This window comes from Cydia splendana, chromosome Z (genome assembly GCF_910591565.1).
Source record: "Cydia splendana chromosome Z, ilCydSple1.2, whole genome shotgun sequence".
NCBI lineage: Eukaryota > Metazoa > Arthropoda > Insecta > Lepidoptera > Tortricidae > Cydia > Cydia splendana.
Window position 1 is genome coordinate 10,540,641 of NC_085987.1, and position 19,449 is coordinate 10,560,089.

Here is a 19,449-nt window from a genome sequence, read left to right on the forward strand (position 1 = left end):
CAACAAATTTCGTACTCGAAATCAGGTTAGAATCGAGTCCACATAAGTCGTATGTTATATGTAGTGTTTTTTGAGTGGACTAATACAATACATGGTTGGACTTAAATGTGAACACGACTTTTATTTGTTAAAATAAAACAATGTAATTTTTTTTTTATAATTTAATATAATTAAATTAAAATACATCCCGACGGTTCGTCGGTCCACAGGTAACAGAGGAAAATGTGTGTTTACCTGATTAATTTTTTTTTTTATATATTATATTCTTGAATAATAAAATTAAGTCTTCCATTACAACTTATTTGACCCACTGCCTGCATCTGAAAACATTTAATAATTAAAACAGACACATACATTTTCTTATATTTTAGGTTAAAATCTTAAATAATAGGGAACATTACACAAAACTCTGCGTAGGTAGCGCCACTACCACTATCTGTCACAATCTGGGGGTCTACCGCGAAACAAGAAAATCGAAATTCCGTTCTCTAACCTCTCTATCACTCTTGCATATTCGAGCGATAAAGAGGCAGACAACCAAATCTCGATCCTCTCGCCCACCGGTAGGCCCTTGTTAACAAGCCGCCTTGATGCATAAGGCCCCATTCTCACGACAGCTTAAAAAGCGTTGCGTTAAAACCCGACGTTGGCGCTTTTTTACCGTTTCCAATATTTGTGTTCATACGAACGCTTAAAAATCACTTGTGAGTCGTACTGTCACGTACGCATCTCAGCAAAGCCATACTTTATTTGCTATTACGACGTATTATTTGAATATACCTTGAATATTTCAGGAATTTGTAAGCATAAGTTGACATTTTTAAGGTGAAACTAATAATAATCTTGACGATTGACACCAAAAATTGACACTTGACAGCCAACTGACAGCAGCGCCGGCGCTTTTTTAACGCTTGTGAGAACATTTACACGGAGATCCGTATGCTCTATTCAATTTGACGCCAACGCTCAACGCCGAAAATCGAACAGTGCTCGATAAAAAAGCGCCGCGCTTAAAAACCGCCTTCGTGTGAATACATACATGGTTATCCATTTGCGTCATTCAAACGCTTTTTTAACGCGCGTTGAAAAAGCTGCCGTGCGAACGGGGCCTAAGTGTCATAATTTATAGTCTGTGAAAACTTGTCAAAAAACAGTAGGGCTACCGCCAATACCGAAAATCGTCAATTGCGGGCATTTTTCTCTGTCACTCTAATTACGCCTTCATTGGAGTAAAAGAGTAAGATCCCCGCAATTTGCGAATTTCGGTTTTCGCGGTAGCCCCTCAGTTTAAGGCAGAGTATGTATAACTTAGTCTATGAATTTTCTAGAGTCGGTAGTGCTGCACTCTGGCGGCAGAACATTGCAGTAATATCCCCTATTACTAGATTCCAAAAATATATAATATAATGTCCATTCCATTAATACACAGATGATAGATAATTCTCCACTAAAAATATTCGGAGAAATAATTATAGTCATGTTGTATGCAAGTTACCAGGAAATTCACTCATTTTATTTTATTTACTATTTACATTGATAAAAAATTAGGGTGCAGTCGATATCGATACTTCGTATCCAGTGTTGCCAACTTGGCATAAATGATGCCAGATCAGGCATATTTTCACTCGCTTTGGCACCAAAATTTTCCATTTAGCATCTGGCATATTTTTTAGCATAATTTAGTCAAAGCCAAATTTGCACCAACTTGGCAGCAACAATATGCGCCATCGCCTTATGTGGTTCATATTTTCATATGAATTTTGACTTTTGTGGGCGGATGGACGTCGACGGACTATATATGTATAATTTTTTTAAATGGCAAATAAATTCAGTTAAATTGACCTCTGATGTTTTTGTGGATTGACATTTATTTGAGTTCCGTTTTGCAGATTTGATCAGATAATTGAAGGTTGGGCGAAACTTGTCCCATCTGGTGGACTGGCCTTCACTGATCTTGTAGGTACTTACATAAATTTAGCCAAATCTCTGTTTTGTTCTTTTGCTGGGAAGGGACAGCAGTCAGCATTTTAGTCCTAGCAGAGGGCTTGGCGCCTTTTTCTAATGACAAAGTACGGTGTTTTTTGCTGAATATTTTTAAACACCATATTATTTTTAGTGTCTATTTGCAAGTGACATTTTAGCATTTTTTTAGCATATTTCAAAAAACTTTGGCATAATTTTGGCATAATCTAGACATTAGTCTAGCATTTTTTCAAAATCCGAGTTGGCAACACTGTTCGTATCGATACTTGTAGTACATCCCTAGTTCACAATGAAAGTGGATATGAAATATCAAATTTTCGATGTGTTTATAGCCTGCAACACCAAAATAAGGCTAAAAGTATCTAAAGCAATACTTACCGGTCTTCATCTAATGGATATTTCGCCATAAACTTCCTTTTTTGCCATTTTCGCGAGTGTATCAATTTCCACATATTTCGCATTGAAACAACTTAGTTTTCGGTGGCATTTAAACAAAATCTATAGACTCACTGTATGTTCTTATCACGTTTGACTGTTATGGAAAATAACGAAGACATTTAAAAAAGAAATTGCTAGAAATACGTAAGTAAAACCTACGAACCCCCATGACAAGCAACAAAGCAATGTGGCTGACTGTTGACATGACAGATGAATAGCACTGACGTTTTATTTTGTTTTTTGGCTATGGCTAGGTCACTATAGTCTATACAAAACCTTTTTTAGGGTTCCGTACCTCAAAAGGAAAAAACGGAACCCTTATAGGATCACTCGTGCGTCTGTCTGTCTGTCTGTCTGTCTGTCTGTCTGTCTGTCTGTCTGTCCGTCTGTCACAGCCGATTTTCTCCGGAACTACTAGACCAATCAAGTTGAAATTTGGTACACATATATAAGTTTGTGACCCAAATACGGACATGTAACGTAAACAAATGAATTTTAAACATGGGGGCCACTTTTGGGGGGTAAATGAAAAAATGAAAAAAAAAAATTTTTCAAACTATATCATGTTACATATCAAATGAAAGAGCTTATTGTAAGGATCTCAAATATATTTTTTTTATAATTTTCGAGTAAACAGTTTAGAAGTTATTCAAGAAAATAGGCAAAAAATGACCATTCCCCCCCCCTTATCTCCGAAACTACTAAGTCTTAAATTTAAAAAAAAATACATAAAATAGGTCTATACCTATAGATGACAGGAAAACCTATTAGAAATGTACAGTCAAGCGTGAGTCGGACTTAATTACAGTTTTTGATCCGACCCCTACGGATTTTTTAAAGAGATTTCACTCACGTTTCACATAAAAAATACATTGTTAACAGTGCCGGATTACTTAGAGTAGTAGTTTTCTTAGAGTAATTGGTGATAATTTTCTGATAAGATAATCATTTTAAATATTTAACGGTCTTACCTACTTACGAGTAATTGTAAGGTCAAATTAAAAATAATGTTTAAAAAAATATGTTAAATTCAGAGTTAGCTCAAAGTTTTTTGTACTCGTCGACTTTAATGGTTGAATTAATAAAGACTTTGTAACCAATAAGCAAAACAAGCACGTGCTTACGGCACCACGTTCAGGGAGGGCACCAAAATGCCAGGTTGAAAAAGGTGAACAAATTTTAAAATTAGGGACAGACACATCGTTTTTACCACACGATTTTTTTAGCTGTCCAAAAGCTAATTTGCAAAAATAATGGCGCGTAATTCTTTGGGAAACAATCGGTAGCAGTAGAAGAGTCGTGATTACATGCATAGATTCGATTTCAACCCACTCTTTTGCGGTTCGGCGTTAGGTCTTATGCGAGTCCTTCTGCCTTACGGCAAAGTTGATCTTCTGCCTTAATTACACTTGGGCGTGGATCCAAATCCAAGCTTTCCTCTTTCGCAGCTGGGCCTACTGCCTTTCTCACACTTCGCCAATTCAATTCCAAGCTCTCTGCTTTCTTGCATATTTTATGCATGAAAACAACCTCGCTGAGACCCTTAAATATCGAGCCCTATGCGAAGCTAGGCTGATAGAAAACTGTCCCATCCCTTCTCTGTATGAAATCCTGGATTCGCGCCTGGTTGGGACTAAAACTAAAATTGCGTTTTTATATCGAAAAATTTTCGCGCTCGCTTCGCTCGCGTTTTCAATTACATTATAAGGTATGATAAAGGTGACATTCGGGTGGCGACTGCAGCAACATTACTCTGTTGCAACGTTACTGCTGCAGTACTGTCAACTTCCGTGATAAAATGATGTGACTGATTTCCATACTAAAAGTAAAAATGTACAACTGTCTATCATATTGCGTTTTTATATCGAAAAATTTCCGCGCTCGCTTCGCTCGCGTTTCTATTACTTTCTACGCTATGATAAAGGTGACATTCGGGTGGCGACTGCAACAGCATTAGGTACTCTGTTGCAACATTACTGCTGCGGCACTGTCAATTTTCGTGATAAAATGATGTGACTGATTTCCATTCTCAGCTGTAATGCGGCAATGAACTTCTCTCAATTTACCAAAAAATCAATGTAATCTTGATGACCCTAGGGAGAGGGGGCATCAAAATATCTTAATCCGGCACTGATTGTTAATAATTGTGTAATATACGGAACCCTTGGAACGCGAGTCCGACTCGCACTTGGCCGGTTTTTTGTTCCTAGTTGCGTCAGCCTGCCAGAATCTCGCGAACTAAATTGACAGGTCAATTGGTCTAAGATCCCACATATATGGTCGACCTTCACAAATCTGTCTGACGGCTGAAACTATGAAAATATGAAAGAAAATATGTTTCAGGACATAAATAAATAGGGTTGCCTAAAGAAATATGGTCAAGGCTATTTTTAATACATTTAAAAAAAAAATTCCGGCAAATTTCACCGATTTGTCTGACGATCGAAATAAGTTTCAATGGAAAGTATACAACTTGTACAACATAAATCATCTAGGTTGCCTATCTTTTTCCGGTCACTATTATGTGGTTGCCGTGTTTAAAGAGGTGATTTTATATCAATAATTGTACTCATCTGTCTGACGCTTGAATTATACATCAAAATGATGGTAATTTTATTGCAAATACAATGGCATAGGGTTGCCTGCGAAAATCCGGTCACAAATGAGGGTTGCCAGGCTTTTAATTAAAATAAGAAGGGAAGACTTTTAGCGATAACTCATAAACGGCTGAACTGATCAAGTTTGTTTTAATTTTATTTGATTGAGTTTTTAAGCACTATTTTCATGATTTTTTTCATATTTTTTGGACAGATGTTTCAAAAGTTAGAAGGAAAAACTTGTTTTTTTTTCTTTCTAAACGATTATTAATGATTCACTTTATCAAGAAATGTTGTTTAAAGACCCCTATTAATTTTGAAAGCCCTATCCAACGACACCCCACACTATGAGGTTGAAAATATAAAAAAGTTATTGCTAAAAGTCTTCCCTTCTTATTTTAATTAAAAGCCTGGCAACCCTCATTTGTGACCGGATTTTCGCAGGCAACCCTATACCATTGTATTTGCAATAAAATTACCATCATTTTGATGTATAATTCAAGCGTCAGAGAGATGAGTGCAATTATCGATATAAAATCACCTCTTTAAACACGGCAACCACATAATAGTGACCGGAAAAAGATAGGCAACCTAGATGATTTATGTTGTACAAGTTGTATACTTTCCATTGAAACTCATTTCGATCGTCAGACAAATCGGTGAAATTTGCCGAAAAATTTTTTTTTTCAAAAATTTATTAAAAATAGCCTTGACCATATTTCTTTAGGCAACCCTATTTATTTATGTTCTGGGACATATTTTCTTTCATATTTTCATAGTTTCACCCGTCAGACAGATTGGTGAAGGTCGGCTATATGGGGGATCTCCTACAAAGCCCCTGCTACACGGCAGCCGACAAGCCTACTAACCGTCTGACCTAGGTCTGTCCTTGGTGTGTGGGTCCGTCTGAGTTGTCTGGCTAGACGGTGGCAAACCACAGTGTGTTCAGAACTCGCGGACAGACAACACGTATTGCAAGCGCACAAAATGGCCCCTAACCTTTCAGAAAGTTGGCGTGGCATTAGTACCTACTCAGTGGCGTATGGCCCTAAGGGCGGCGTATGCCACCCCTGGCGGATTGCATTTTGTTTTTCTTCCTTCACTTCTGGGGCGGCAAAACTTATTGGCCGGGGCGCCAAATTTTATAACCTACCTACTCATACTAGTGCAATGACAAAAAAATAAGTGTTTGGCAAAAAAATAATATTTGGTACAAGCTTTTATCGCTGACTGTACTTTTCTTTCCAGAGGCATCTAATACTCGTCGAGACAATTCTAAAAACCCCAAACACAATTAGGTCGCGTTGTTCTATCACAGGGTTCCTATGGCTACCTCCTGTCTCCATCATCAGATCAGCTCTATGGTACCATAATAATGCATTGTCACCCGACTTATATATGTATGCAAATTTTCAGCTCCATCGGAAACTAGAAAGTGGGTCTAATTTAACTTGCAAGATTTGACCCATAAAAACATATTTACATACTTATATTAGGTATATTGCAAGTTAATAAAAAGTTTGTAAAAAAAGAAAAGGGTATATGAATGAAACGCTGGTTCAAAAAACGGCATTTGTTGAGTCATTTCAACTTAATGAATTTGCTGGACTACGCTACGGGGACATACATAACTTTCTGAGAATGAAGAGGAAAATATTTGATGAATTATTAGAAATGCTACTGAGTACCCATGGCATGGCTATTAACCACACGAGCGCACACGGCGCGTCCTTCAAGCGAAATGGCCTAGTGCGGTCGGCGTCGGGCGGCTACACGGTTCCGGACCGACCGCTCAGAACGCGGTCGCTGGCGCGCGCTCGCATGCCAAGGGCGTCCGGAGGTCAAACGAAATTTTGTTGGTAACAACTGTCTACACGGTCCGGGACAGACCAAGGCCACGCGGTTTGGGGGCTTGTCGGCTGCCGTGTAGCAGGGGCTTAAATGTGCACAAATGATACCACAGTTTGGCCAGTGCTGTTCATATCGATATTTTCAAAAAAGTCTTAGCCGATTTGTTACAACTTGCAACGTCAAAGTTTTTGCAATATAGGTATGAGGAGATTAGTATTTGAAATAAAATGATAATAAACCGATTTTTCATTCCTTTTTATAATTCGAACATCTCGTCACAAAAAGTCGAATACCTGAAATTTTCGGATCGGATATTTGCAATCCCTTCATATCCTATCTGTGGTAGATGAAATGATCGAAATTCTTGCTTGACAAACAATAATAACAGTGTTAGTTTCCGCTCAATATTTATTTTATTTATTTAACTAAAGTGTTTCCTAAAAGTTTACGAGGGGTGTTGCAATGGCTCAAGCTGAAGATACAGAACTCCGAGATTTAGTGTTAGAAGCTTTGGAAAAGAATGGATCGCTAGCTAAAATACGTGCCTTACTTCGTGCGAATATATTCTTGGCGTTTGAGGATGATTGTGAAAATATGAAACAAAATGTGAATTTGGACAACATTTTAAAAATACCAGAAGGTGTGCTGGCTTTGTCGATTGTTCATGAGTTTTTAGAGTTTTGTAACCTTAAAAACACGCTGTTTGTGTACATGTCGGAGTCGCGCCAGGGCACGGAATACATGTATGAAGGCCGAAATATTTTGGTTGATCGACTTCAGTTCTTAAACGGTAATGATGATTCCAAGGAGCCTGTTCTCGTCACGTTCGTGAAAAATATCCTTAGACCTCACCAGAGCAAGTACTACGAGCGGGGGGACGCCGGCAATGCGGGCCAGCACGACTCGCTTACCGCGAAACAACGCAAGGGTGACCAAAACTGCACTTACATAGTTCATGAAGACTCCAGTATGTCAACTAGTAATTCAACTTCTGACAACTCATCAGATGAAAAGAATAAACTTCACTTGAAATTACCTCTTGACAATTCAGATACAGACACATCCAGTGACTCTGTGAGGGAGAAAATGAGCTCAGAGTATATTCCCAACCAACACATACTGTCTCAAGCCAGAAGCAATGTTGATAGATTAACCCTTGACCAGTACTCCTCAACATACAACCAGCAGAAAGACAACATTGGAATGAGTCAACACAATGACACTCCTCATATAAATGTGCAAAACTGTGAAATTAAGCCCAATATTAATAACAGCAGTGAGTCCACATCATATGTAGATATTAAATCATTTAAACCACCAGATGAGGCAAATATAACAATACCGGTTATAACACTTGACAATGTTAAAAATAGTCCTGTAAGCCCCCAGAACCCAACTCACACAAGTTCTCAACCTGAAAATATTAAAGCAAACTCTGAGTCTACATCATCAGCAACTATGAACAGTATTTCATCTCTATCTTTGAAGAACGAAAAAGGAAAGAAAAATAAAAAAAGCAACTTGCTGACTACTGATGATCCCACTAAATCAGACAATGAAGTGACAGAATACAGTTTAGATTTCTCACTGTCTCAAGTGTCTAGAAACAAGAGCACACCTGAAAGTCAGCTTCAGCTCCCAGACCAGCCGGGTAACCCGTCTCTAAAGGAACAAAACTCACCACTCTTAAGCCCACATCAGAATTCTCAAAGTTCTCAGAGTTCTGTGTCCATATCTGATGTAGCTGACCTAATTGAGTACAGTGACCGAAGTTACTTATTTGAACACAATCAAAATAAAGATAATGAGAGTGAAGTTACTCCATCAAAAGCAAGTAATAAATCTAAAAATGCAAGTGATCAGAATTTTGTTCCAAGTGAGGACTCTGGCGATTTTTCAGAATCCCCTATCCCATCACTTTCAAACTTAAGTCTTGATATTCATAGTGATTAATCTAAATCTAGTCTAAGAACTAGCTGGCTTGCATTTAGATCAAATTAGATACATACCTGTACGACGAGTCACTGACAGTGTCAACACTGACATATACACTAATGTCTACTTAATATACTTTCTATACATCTCATTTGCACTAATATGCCAGTACAAGCTCTCGAGATGCATAGAAAGTAAGTTACATTCACACTAGTGTTTGTCAGGGCCAAAATGGTGGTAACTGTACTTTATTAATGTGGTGGTGCAGCTTAACGCAGCAGTACACAATGTAACAGATATGTTAATTTTTGAGTAAAACAAAATATTTTTGAGATGTGTATAATGTAATGTCTCAATCCTTGTTGTTTGTTGAGGGTGCTTGTGGTATTGATTATCTCAATTGTCAGGTCATTTCCTTTTGAAACCTATTTACTCATATAAATTTAAGTAGCTAATTAATAAATCAAATGTAAGATGTTAATCTAATATCACTTGAGGAGCCATTGGTTTGGTAGCCATATTACTACTTGGTGCTCTAAATATATTGCAAGATTTCTGAAATTTGAGACTAGATTGCAAGATTTCTGAAATGTGAGACTATGTACAGGTGACGTCAAAGATATGTTAACACTTTTGCACCTTACTCCTTCATAATAAGGCGAAAAATGTAGGTATATCTTTGACATCGGACTGTACCAATATTTATTTTCTCAGGTGATTGTCAAGCTCTTTACTAAGCATTTTTAATTTTAATGTTGAGCCCTTTAAAATGACTTGCAAACCCTGGAGATACAATATTTTTGGAACACCCAACCCGTGGCAATTATTCGATAAATCTACAATTATTCCTAATAGTTATAGTTATGTAAGTATGAGGCAGTAGCACACATACCTATAAAAAATACAATATGACCACCAACAATTAGTAACTAATGTGTCATTCTATGGAACTTGCTAACTATGTAAGCAAAAGTCACTAGTAAATTCGTCATTCTTTGACAATTTCAATATGGCGGTTTGTTTACATAGTTAGCAAGTTCCATAGAATGACACTTTACCCTTTTTTATGAAAATGGCACATTATTTTGGGTTTTTGTTACATTGGTCATTACACAAAGTATTATGTCCATGTCAAATGATTAGGATATTAACACATTCAGTGCCAGCGTAAGCATGGAAATATAGAACATGAGAAAACCTGTAGCTACCTACTTATGTAGTGAAAAGCGCCTACGAACAGAGAGTCCGCCTAGCGGGTTGCTGGCAGTGAATGTGTTAACCACAATAATATAAGACAGAGTTAGACTAAGATAAGTCTGCAACGATTTTGATAGCACACGCAGTGCAAGTGTTATTTTCTATGAATTTATGACGTATAAATAACACTTGCACTTTGTGTGCTGTCAAAATCGTTGCAGACTTATCTTGGTCGAACAATTCCTTGTTTAGGACCCATTTTTTTTTACTATTTGACAGGCATCATGGCATCAATCAAACAAAAGTACCTATATACAGTGTGGAAAGATATGTCGGGCCCTGGAGGGAAACTACCTAAAATCCTTAAATTGGCTCATTTTACTTAAATGAGACATTCCTTTATTTTTAAAAAGAAACAAAACTGCATTCAAAGATTTTTTTAAATTCGCTTGTCTCGACCGGGAATCAAACCGAGTAAAACTTCCAAAAAATAAACACTCGCTATTTTTTTCTACTAGTCGATACAGTTAATGTTAATGATAACATTTCTCCAAGAAACATTAGGTCTTACACTCGTCTGTCGTACAAAATATCCATAAAATCGAATATTTAGTACTCAAGAATATTTTTAGACAAGCAAAATTGAAGAAAAAACGAAAAATCTTTGAATGCAGTTTTATTTCTTTTTAAAAATAAAGGAATCTCTCCTTTAAGTAAAATGAGCCAACTTAAGGATTTAAGGTAGTTTCCCTCCAGGGCCTGACTTATTTTTCCACCCTGTATAGTATAAACTAAGTTAAGGCCACTTGAATGGCACTTTTTAGGAAGGGGACACTCAAATCTGTGTTAAATGTATGAATTTTATACATTAATAACTTTAATCAACACAATCTAAAGTCTTAGTACTGAAGTGTTTATTGTACATAATTGTTAGGTAATAGACAATAGTACCTATTGTAATCCTATTTTAAAATTACTGCTTTTCTAACCAGACACCAGGGGCCGATTGCATAACAAACTACAACTAATATTACAAGCGGAACTCCTTATTTAATAAGTGAAATTAGAAAAGGAGTTCCGCTTGTAATATTAGTTGTAGTTTGTTATGCAATCGGCCCCAGTTGGTTATAAATTGATTACCTATTTGACAGTTCCAGTGTTACTTGAAGTAATAAAGGTTGTGCCTTATTTATATTATGTACCAAGATTCCTTTGAATATGTCTACTATGTTTAAATTCTAGTCTTAATATAAAACCGGTTCCGTCCAAATTGCTCCATTGTCATGTCATAATAATATCCGGAGAAAATATCTGCAGCCAATAGCTTATTTACTTTATTATCATGAATAAAAACTATGAGTCGCGTATTTTGTTTGTTATTTACATTTTGTCACGTCTCACAGAGAGCAGATGTAATAATTCTCTAGCCTTATGTACTTACGAGTATATGCAAAAAACTAAATTATTATTAATCGTAACATTAAAAACCGGCCAAGTGCGAGTCGGACTCGCGTTCCAAGGGTTCCGTATATTACACAATTATTAACAATCAGTGCCGGATTAAGATATTTTGATGCCCCCTCTCCCTAGGGTCATCAAGATTACATTGATTTTTTGGTAAATTGAGAGAAGTTCATTGCCGCATTACAGCTGAGAATGGAAATCAGTCACATCATTTTATCACGAAAATTGACAGTGCCGCAGCAGTAATGTTGCAACAGAGTACCTAATGCTGTTGCAGTCGCCACCCGAATGTCACCTTTATCATAGCGTAGAAAGTAATAGAAACGCGAGCGAAGCGAGCGCGGAAATTTTTCGATATAAAAACGCAATATGATAGACAGTTGTACATTTTTACTTTTAGTATGGAAATCAGTCACATCATTTTATCACGGAAGTTGACAGTACTGCAGCAGTAACGTTGCAACAGAGTAATGTTGCTGCAGTCGCCACCCGAATGTCACCTTTATCATACCTTATAAAGTAATTGAAAACGCGAGCGAAGCGAGCGCGAAAATTTTTCGATATAAAAACGCAATTTTAGTTTTAGTCCCAACCAGGCGCGAATCCAGGATTTCATACAGAGAAGGGATGGGACAGTTTTCTATCAGCCTAGCTTCGCATAGGGCTCGATATTTAAGGGTCTCAGCGAGGTTGTTTTCATGCATAAAATATGCAAGAAAGCAGAGAGCTTGGAATTGAATTGGCGAAGTGTGAGAAAGGCAGTAGGCCCAGCTGCGAAAGAGGAAAGCTTGGATTTGGATCCACGCCCAAGTGTAATTAAGGCAGAAGATCAACTTTGCCGTAAGGCAGAAGGACTCGCATAAGACCTAACGCCGAACCGCAAAAGAGTGGGTTGAAATCGAATCTATGCATGTAATCACGACTCTTCTACTGCTACCGATTGTTTCCCAAAGAATTACGCGCCATTATTTTTGCAAATTAGCTTTTGGACAGCTAAAAAAATCGTGTGGTAAAAACGATGTGTCTGTCCCTAATTTTAAAATTTGTTCACCTTTTTCAACCTGGCATTTTGGTGCCCTCCCTGAACGTGGTGCCGTAAGCACGTGCTTGTTTTGCTTATTGGTTACAAAGTCTTTATTAATTCAACCATTAAAGTCGACGAGTACAAAAAACTTTGAGCTAACTCTGAATTTAACATATTTTTTTAAACATTATTTTTAATTTGACCTTACAATTACTCGTAAGTAGGTAAGACCGTTAAATATTTAAAATGATTATCTTATCAGAAAATTATCACCAATTACTCTAAGAAAACTACTACTCTAAGTAATCCGGCACTGTTAACAATGTATTTTTTATGTGAAACGTGAGTGAAATCTCTTTAAAAAATCCGTAGGGGTCGGATCAAAAACTGTAATTAAGTCCGACTCACGCTTGACTGTACATTTCTAATAGGTTTTCCTGTCATCTATAGGTATAGACCTATTTTATGTATTTTTTTTTAAATTTAAGACTTAGTAGTTTCGGAGATAAGGGGGGGGGAATGGTCATTTTTTGCCTATTTTCTTGAATAACTTCTAAACTGTTTACTCGAAAATTATAAAAAAAATATATTTGAGATCCTTACAATAAGCTCTTTCATTTGATATGTAACATGATATAGTTTGAAAAAATTTTTTTTTTCATTTTTTCATTTACCCCCCAAAAGTGGCCCCCATGTTTAAAATTCATTTGTTTACGTTACATGTCCGTATTTGGGTCACAAACTTATATATGTGTACCAAATTTCAACTTGATTGGTCTAGTAGTTCCGGAGAAAATCGGCTGTGACAGACGGACAGACAGACAGACAGACAGACAGACAGACAGACAGACAGACAGACGCACGAGTGATCCTATAAGGGTTCCGTTTTTTCCTTTTGAGGTACGGAACCCTAAAAATTGCGTCATTTTGTTTCTGTTTATGTGGCTAAGTGTTCCGTAGTGCCCCAGTAACTGCCCGCTTCGAAGATCTCCTCGTCGGCCTGTATTTTTACTTAAAGGCCTGGCCAAACAGCCGGCGCGACGCAGCGCCGCGTGATGCCGACGCGATGCCTGTTCAAAACGGGCGCGCGCGGATCGCGCCGGCCTCACGCTCTCAACACGCCCTCATCGCGCGCGCGAACGCGGCGCGGCCGCGCGGGAAAGCGGCGCACCGCTCGCTGCCTAACGTCCGATCCTACTGATGTGACCTTGCGCGACGGCGCGGGCCGCCGCGTCCGCGCGGCGCAGCGCTGCGCACGCGCCGCGTGAACGCAAGGGGCCGCGCGGCGCGGGGCGCGACAGAAGCGGGGCGTGATACCGGCGGGACGCAATCTGTTTGACGTCGGTAACCTGTTAGCATGTGCCGCGGTCGCGCGGCGCGGACGCGGCGCTGCGTCGCGCCGGCTGTTTGGCCAGGCCTTAACGCACATCTGCCAAAGCGTTGTACCTACGCAGAGTAAATTTCACTACATGTATGTGTTTAACAACACTTTTCCCATGACAAGATTGACATTGCTTAAGGCACCAAGTATAGCACCAGTATGTGTATTAAAAATCTGTGGCCAGTTTTTCAAAAGCTTGTAATTTGTAATACAAGCGGGGCCATGTTGCATAACATACTACAACTAATATTACAAGCGGAACTCCTTTTCTAATAAGTAAAATTAGAAAAGGAGCTCCGCTTGTAATATTAGTTGTAGTTTGTTATGCAACATGGCCCGGATGTCACTTTTTGACGGCTTTTGTTAGAAGTCTTCCACTTGTATTACAAGCTTTTGAGAAACGGGCCCCTGAAGTCTACCAAATACCTACTTAACTTTAACTTAAAACAGTTGACTCGGGCACCTAAAGCGGCCATGTTTTTTTCAGTAGGTACCTTGAATTCATTCGGTCATTTCACTGCGAATCAGAAGTACCTCGAAATTTCGTAATGCCAACACATTTGGGGAGGGAAAAACATACCTACTTGCGCAAACAGTTGAATAACGAAGTATCTTTTGCAGGCGGCAAAGTAAAAGGCATAAAATATAATCAATGTTTATTTCACAATTTCCGTAAAGCATAGATTGTAGATATCACGTTTCAGTTATGCACACAAGTCAATCCATACCGAACACATAATTATATTATAACATAGTCGTTACATTTTTCTATACAAAATTAACGCTATACTGTTATGGCGTTCTAGCAGTTAGTGTAGGTAGTAGCATACAAAAAATTATATTAAACATATTTTATTTACAACTAAATATTTTTATTAGGTACATGAGTTTTATATGAAAATGGTATAAAAATTACACTTTCATACATTAAATTACATCTAATATCATTGTAATACAAATGCGATTCGTATCCTAACTTTCAAAAATATAACAAGAGTAAAAAAGACAATGCTCCATTTTAATTATAAACAAGAAGTTTCAGAAATACTTTTAAAAACAGAATAATCACTCCAGGCACTGTCGTTATATAGAACTTTAAACGTACTTGCTTCACTAGAGGAAATTACCTTCTAACCTGAAGCAGTCGAATTCAAAAAACGAAATCACCCAACAATTTCGTGGAAAGGTCCAATACTCGTGCTTTCAATATTTGCTCAAACTTTTGCAAATACAGCAGAATAAAAACCTTTGATGTAGTGAATCCATCGATTTCGATGTTTTTATTTTGAATGGACAAATTATACACTAGTAGTAGGTACCTATAATACAATCAAATAAGTCAAATAACATTAAATGTAAATAAATATAAATAATTTACATATGGCAACTATTTGGCTTTGAATAAATGTACTTATAGTTAAAACCAAACAAGCAGATATAACTGGACAAATATTTATGATAGCAGCTTGCTTGAAAAATAGGACTTCCTTGCAAGTATGACTTGTTGGGCTCCAGCTTAACCTTATTGGAACCATGCCATATCTCATGGGCCCTGTCCAGTACTTATGCATCATACAGTTAGGAACGAAACGAGTGACATAATTAAGTATTGCACGCATAAAAATACATTGTAACGCAGACAAAGAAATTAATTTTTACTCAATTTATTTTCATTAGTATTGGAAATAGCGATGCTATTGGCGTTAAGATGTCTTCCTTTGTTGCTTTAAAATCCCATAGTAGCAAATTTTTGACGAAGTTACTGACTCCGATACTAGCCTACTACGGCATCATATAGCGGCACAATAATACTAGGTAGTAACAAAATTGTGTTCAAAGCTCGTTTCCCACTGAGCTGTCGTGAGTAAGATTCGAGTCCATGCTCGCGTTGTCAGAGTCTTGGCTTTGGTTTCCGCTGTAGTTGGCCGCTTCTTGTAGCCGCATCAGCATATTCAACTGCAAACAAACGAGTCATTTTAAAGTCTGGAATAGATAGAGTAGAGGTAATTGTATATTTACTAGTTGTAAATTAAATTTCAAATTTCAGGGCCGGGGCTCGAACTTACGACCACGTGTTCGGGAGGCACGCAGGGTCATTATGGAGTAATGCCATACCTTAAGAAATACTATCGGCTTTGATAATACATAAAGGTATTGCCCCCTACCTGTAATCACGGCTGCCCTGGAGGCACGCCTTACCGCTAGCGCACAATAACCATGGCGTTCGGTAACAGACATTAGTCTAAAAGCTCTTCCCCTCGTTTCATAAATAGATACCTAGTTAGTAAGAATGTCCTTACCAAAGGGTCCTGGTTGTTGTTGGTGTTAGGATCTTGATTGGTTTCTTCTATCCCAATTTCCTCGACAGTTATCGCACGTAGAGTCTGAAAATAAAATACATATTATTTTAGCTAATTGTGGTAAAAAAAAAAATCTGAAATAGGGGGCAATGTTTGTTACAAGTTAACTAGTGATTGACCCTAGACTCAACTGATGAAGAGCCTAAGATAAAGACTATTCATCCTTGCTTGACATTATTTGATGAAATATAGTTAACATAATGCAGCTATCCTATAAAATACTGTTAAACAATAATTTTAGTGAACGAACTACGGTTACAGACAGTAGATAATTCCTCCCAGCCTCTGTATTCCCTGAACTCATTCAGACTTTGGGCGGTTGGTGTAGTTGCCATCAGATATATCAGAGCGGCGAGAGTGCTCACAAATATTTGAATAAGGCCTCTATTATTAAGACGTAATCGTGCCTGTTCAGATATTTTTGTGCTCCTTGGCCGCTTCGCTCATTGTGTGACAGGGACAACATAATAAAACACTATCATTTTGTCCCTGTCACGTGATGTTATATAACTTTATATAACAGCCAGTGTGGGACCAAGACAGTGTAAGTAACGGAACCGTAAAGGGTGTTAGTACTCACGTGCGAGTGGTTCGGCTCCCGCCACGGGTAGCTTGACTTGACGTGCTGCAGCGGGTCGACGGCCGCGTGCCGCCGCCGGCCGTACAGCGCCACGCCCTCGCGCACCGCCTCCGACGCGTACGGCACTATGCTGTAGTTCCATACGTCCGCGAACCACGCCTGCAAAGGACAGAAGTTACATGTGTGTGGCAATGGGGTTTAAATTCCAGATCTGAGCAGAGCCCAACTGGGGAAGTACCTTACAGAAAACCGCAGCCAAATAACACTAGACCCTACTCATAGTGTTGTGTTCCTGCAGGTGAGTAAGGTTACCAGAGCTAGGGTGCGGAGTGTTAGGGTCGGCAACGCGCATGCAGTTGCCGACCATGGAGACGCAGCCGTCCATAGGCTGCGGATACTGCTTACCATCAAGCGGGCCGTATGGTTGTTTGCCACCGATATAGTACATAAAAAAAGTCTTTCTTAAGTAGATAAAGATGATTTTATTATGATCACATTGCTTAGCATGATTAAGCAAGTTTACCTGACTAGCATCCAGATCCATAGGGCAAGCGAGGAAGAGCCTCGGGCCGACGGTGACGTCACTGGAGGAGTGCGCCTCGAGGAACGCGTTGAGCGTCGACCACACGCCCGGCAGCCACTCCAGCACCGCGGCCAGCGCGGGCTCGCGCCGCCCTAAGCGTAGCTCTAGCGAGAATAGCTTGCGGCGGAGGTATCTATAACGAATATAAATACTCGTACACTCGTGTTTAAGAATAATACGTACACGTTTTGTTAATGTTTTTGTGTGTTAAAGCTACGTATTAATTCTCGAGTGATATGTTAAGACGACATAGGTAACGTTACGTCGTCATGAATATATCTGCATCTCGCCGACGTCTCGCAGTCGACACTCGAGTCCTGATCTCGATGGTGCCAGAATATCCTTGCGTGAGTGCGCACTTACGAGGGACTGTCAGTTAACATTAGTAGCCTAATTTTGTATTGATTAATGGGGCATGAAAATGTATGTTCAATATTAGTTATAATATAAGCTAGTGCTGAATATGCACAGTATAGTGTTTTGTGTGTATCTTATCTAAGGATTTAACTAAGAATTTAAACGACGGAGTAGTGACGCTTGGCGGCTCAAACGGTGAATGAATTCAGGTTAAAAAAGTTATCCCTTTACCTGGCTAAAAATCCTTTCACAGGCTCCATGTGGTTGGCGGTGAGCAGCCATCGGAAATTGTGGTGCAGCTGAAGATTCGTCGTGTTGCACGTCGCCTGAGACATCGTTCCTATGATAATAAATTTGATGTGATACAAATAGGACGAATCAAATTAGACTGTCTCAAGATCGTTCTATTTCATTTCTTTGAGTTGTATAGGGAGAAAATTCTTGATATAAGTTTTCTATGTCCATTGGAAGCTGCGGCAGAAGCAGGAACAACGTTAGAAATACGATGATTTATAATAGTCCAACTCGTAAGTTCAAAGTATACGTAGTCCCAAACAGGAAGAAAGCTTACAACTTGGCATGCGTGTAGCTTGTGTAGGTTAGGGTGGTATCTCAACTGTCCAATATCTTGGTCCAATGTCATTGCGTCAAACTCTCACATTAAGCAAAATCTGAGACAAAATAAATATTGGACAAAGAAATTAGATAGGTGGAATACCACCCTTAGGTAAAGAATAAAGGAGAAGCATCTTATCACGTATGACAAGTTTCATGCTATCTTCCGGATTGGACTAAACTTTTTTTTTTTTTGGAAAATGAGGCGACCTATGATAATAACAAAGTCAGCCTATACGTCCCACTTTCGGGCACAGGCCTCTCATGCAGAAGAGGGATTGGGCTAAAAAATAATTACCAATAATAACAGGCATGTTCCTGTTGTCAGGCGGCAGTAGCCCCGCGAACGCGTCGCCGAGGCCGGACGCGTGCTGCAGGTTGTCGAGCACCACCACCGATGGCAGCGCCGCCTCCTCGCCGGCCGCCGCCGCGCCGCACTGCTCCGCGATGTTCGCCAGGTACGCGCGCAGCTCGATACACGATTTGCGGTCCACACTGATAGTGAAATAAAGAATTTTTAATATTTACATTAGTCGAATCTTTATGAAATTTCAAAACTGTTGAAGAACATAGTGCGAATGATACGCGTGTGGATATTTGCGCACTCTAAGGCCGTCGCACATTCGACCAAGAACCAGGGGGCCGATTTTTGAAATTCGATCGCTCCATTTCGTCACTCGAAAATCGGTGGAAAACGGCGAAATGCTAATTTTTGAAATACGAGCGATCGAAATTTGGAATCTATTGGTATTGACCACTCGATTTCAATTCTATTAGTAAAATTTAAATGCCTAGTAGTGGAGATATTATTTAATGAAATCGAAAAATTGAAAAAATCGAGTAGTCGAAATTCAAAAATCGGCCCCCTGTGCGTCTTCAATTTGTGAAAGTACTGGTAGGTATTTAAATTACCACGCACTGGTAACTTGGACGTAAGGAAATATCTGATTGTAAAGGGGCTGTCCATAAATTACGTCATCGATTTTTGACAATTTTGGACCCCCCCCCCCCCCCTAAAATCATCCAAAAATCATGCTTCGAATGACCCCGTTTCCTCCTACGTCGTCCTAATTTGAAATGACGT

General features: G+C 38.9%; 2 protein-coding genes and 1 long non-coding RNA gene across 3 annotated transcripts in view; 2 read left to right on the forward strand and 1 right to left on the reverse strand.

Annotated features, from left to right (window-relative positions):
* Window positions 1–1,807, forward strand: part of LOC134804239 (uncharacterized) — a 184,786-nt gene extending 182,979 nt beyond the window's left edge. The window contains exon 2 of the long non-coding RNA XR_010146094.1: window positions 1,614–1,807. This is a non-coding gene — a long non-coding RNA (uncharacterized LOC134804239). The remainder of the gene's footprint in view (window positions 1–1,613) is intronic.
* A 5,417-nt stretch (window positions 1,808–7,224) lies between these two features.
* On the forward strand, window positions 7,225–9,735 carry LOC134804213 (centrosomal protein 43-like). Its single transcript, XM_063777177.1, has one exon. It carries the CDS (start codon window positions 7,332–7,334, stop codon window positions 8,820–8,822), a length of 1,491 nt encoding a protein of 496 aa, XP_063633247.1. The 5' UTR covers window positions 7,225–7,331; the 3' UTR covers window positions 8,823–9,735.
* Window positions 9,736–14,514: 4,779 nt separating this feature from the next.
* Window positions 14,515–19,449, reverse strand: part of LOC134804236 (protein sickie) — a 265,539-nt gene continuing 260,604 nt past the window's right edge. The window contains exons 28-33 of the mRNA XM_063777209.1: window positions 18,664–18,860; window positions 17,982–18,090; window positions 17,334–17,526; window positions 16,811–16,969; window positions 16,171–16,254; window positions 14,515–15,826 (exon numbers count right to left, since the gene is read on the reverse strand). Coding sequence (XP_063633279.1) covers window positions 15,704–15,826; window positions 16,171–16,254; window positions 16,811–16,969; window positions 17,334–17,526; window positions 17,982–18,090; window positions 18,664–18,860 — 865 coding nt within the window. The 3' untranslated portion in view covers window positions 14,515–15,703. The remainder of the gene's footprint in view (window positions 15,827–16,170; window positions 16,255–16,810; window positions 16,970–17,333; window positions 17,527–17,981; window positions 18,091–18,663; window positions 18,861–19,449) is intronic.

Bases quoted from the DNA above. Each gene is read 5' to 3' on its own strand.
- LOC134804213 (XM_063777177.1), top strand. From the start codon at position 7,332: ATGGCTCAAGCTGAAGATACAGAACTCCGAGATTTAGTGTTAGAAGCT.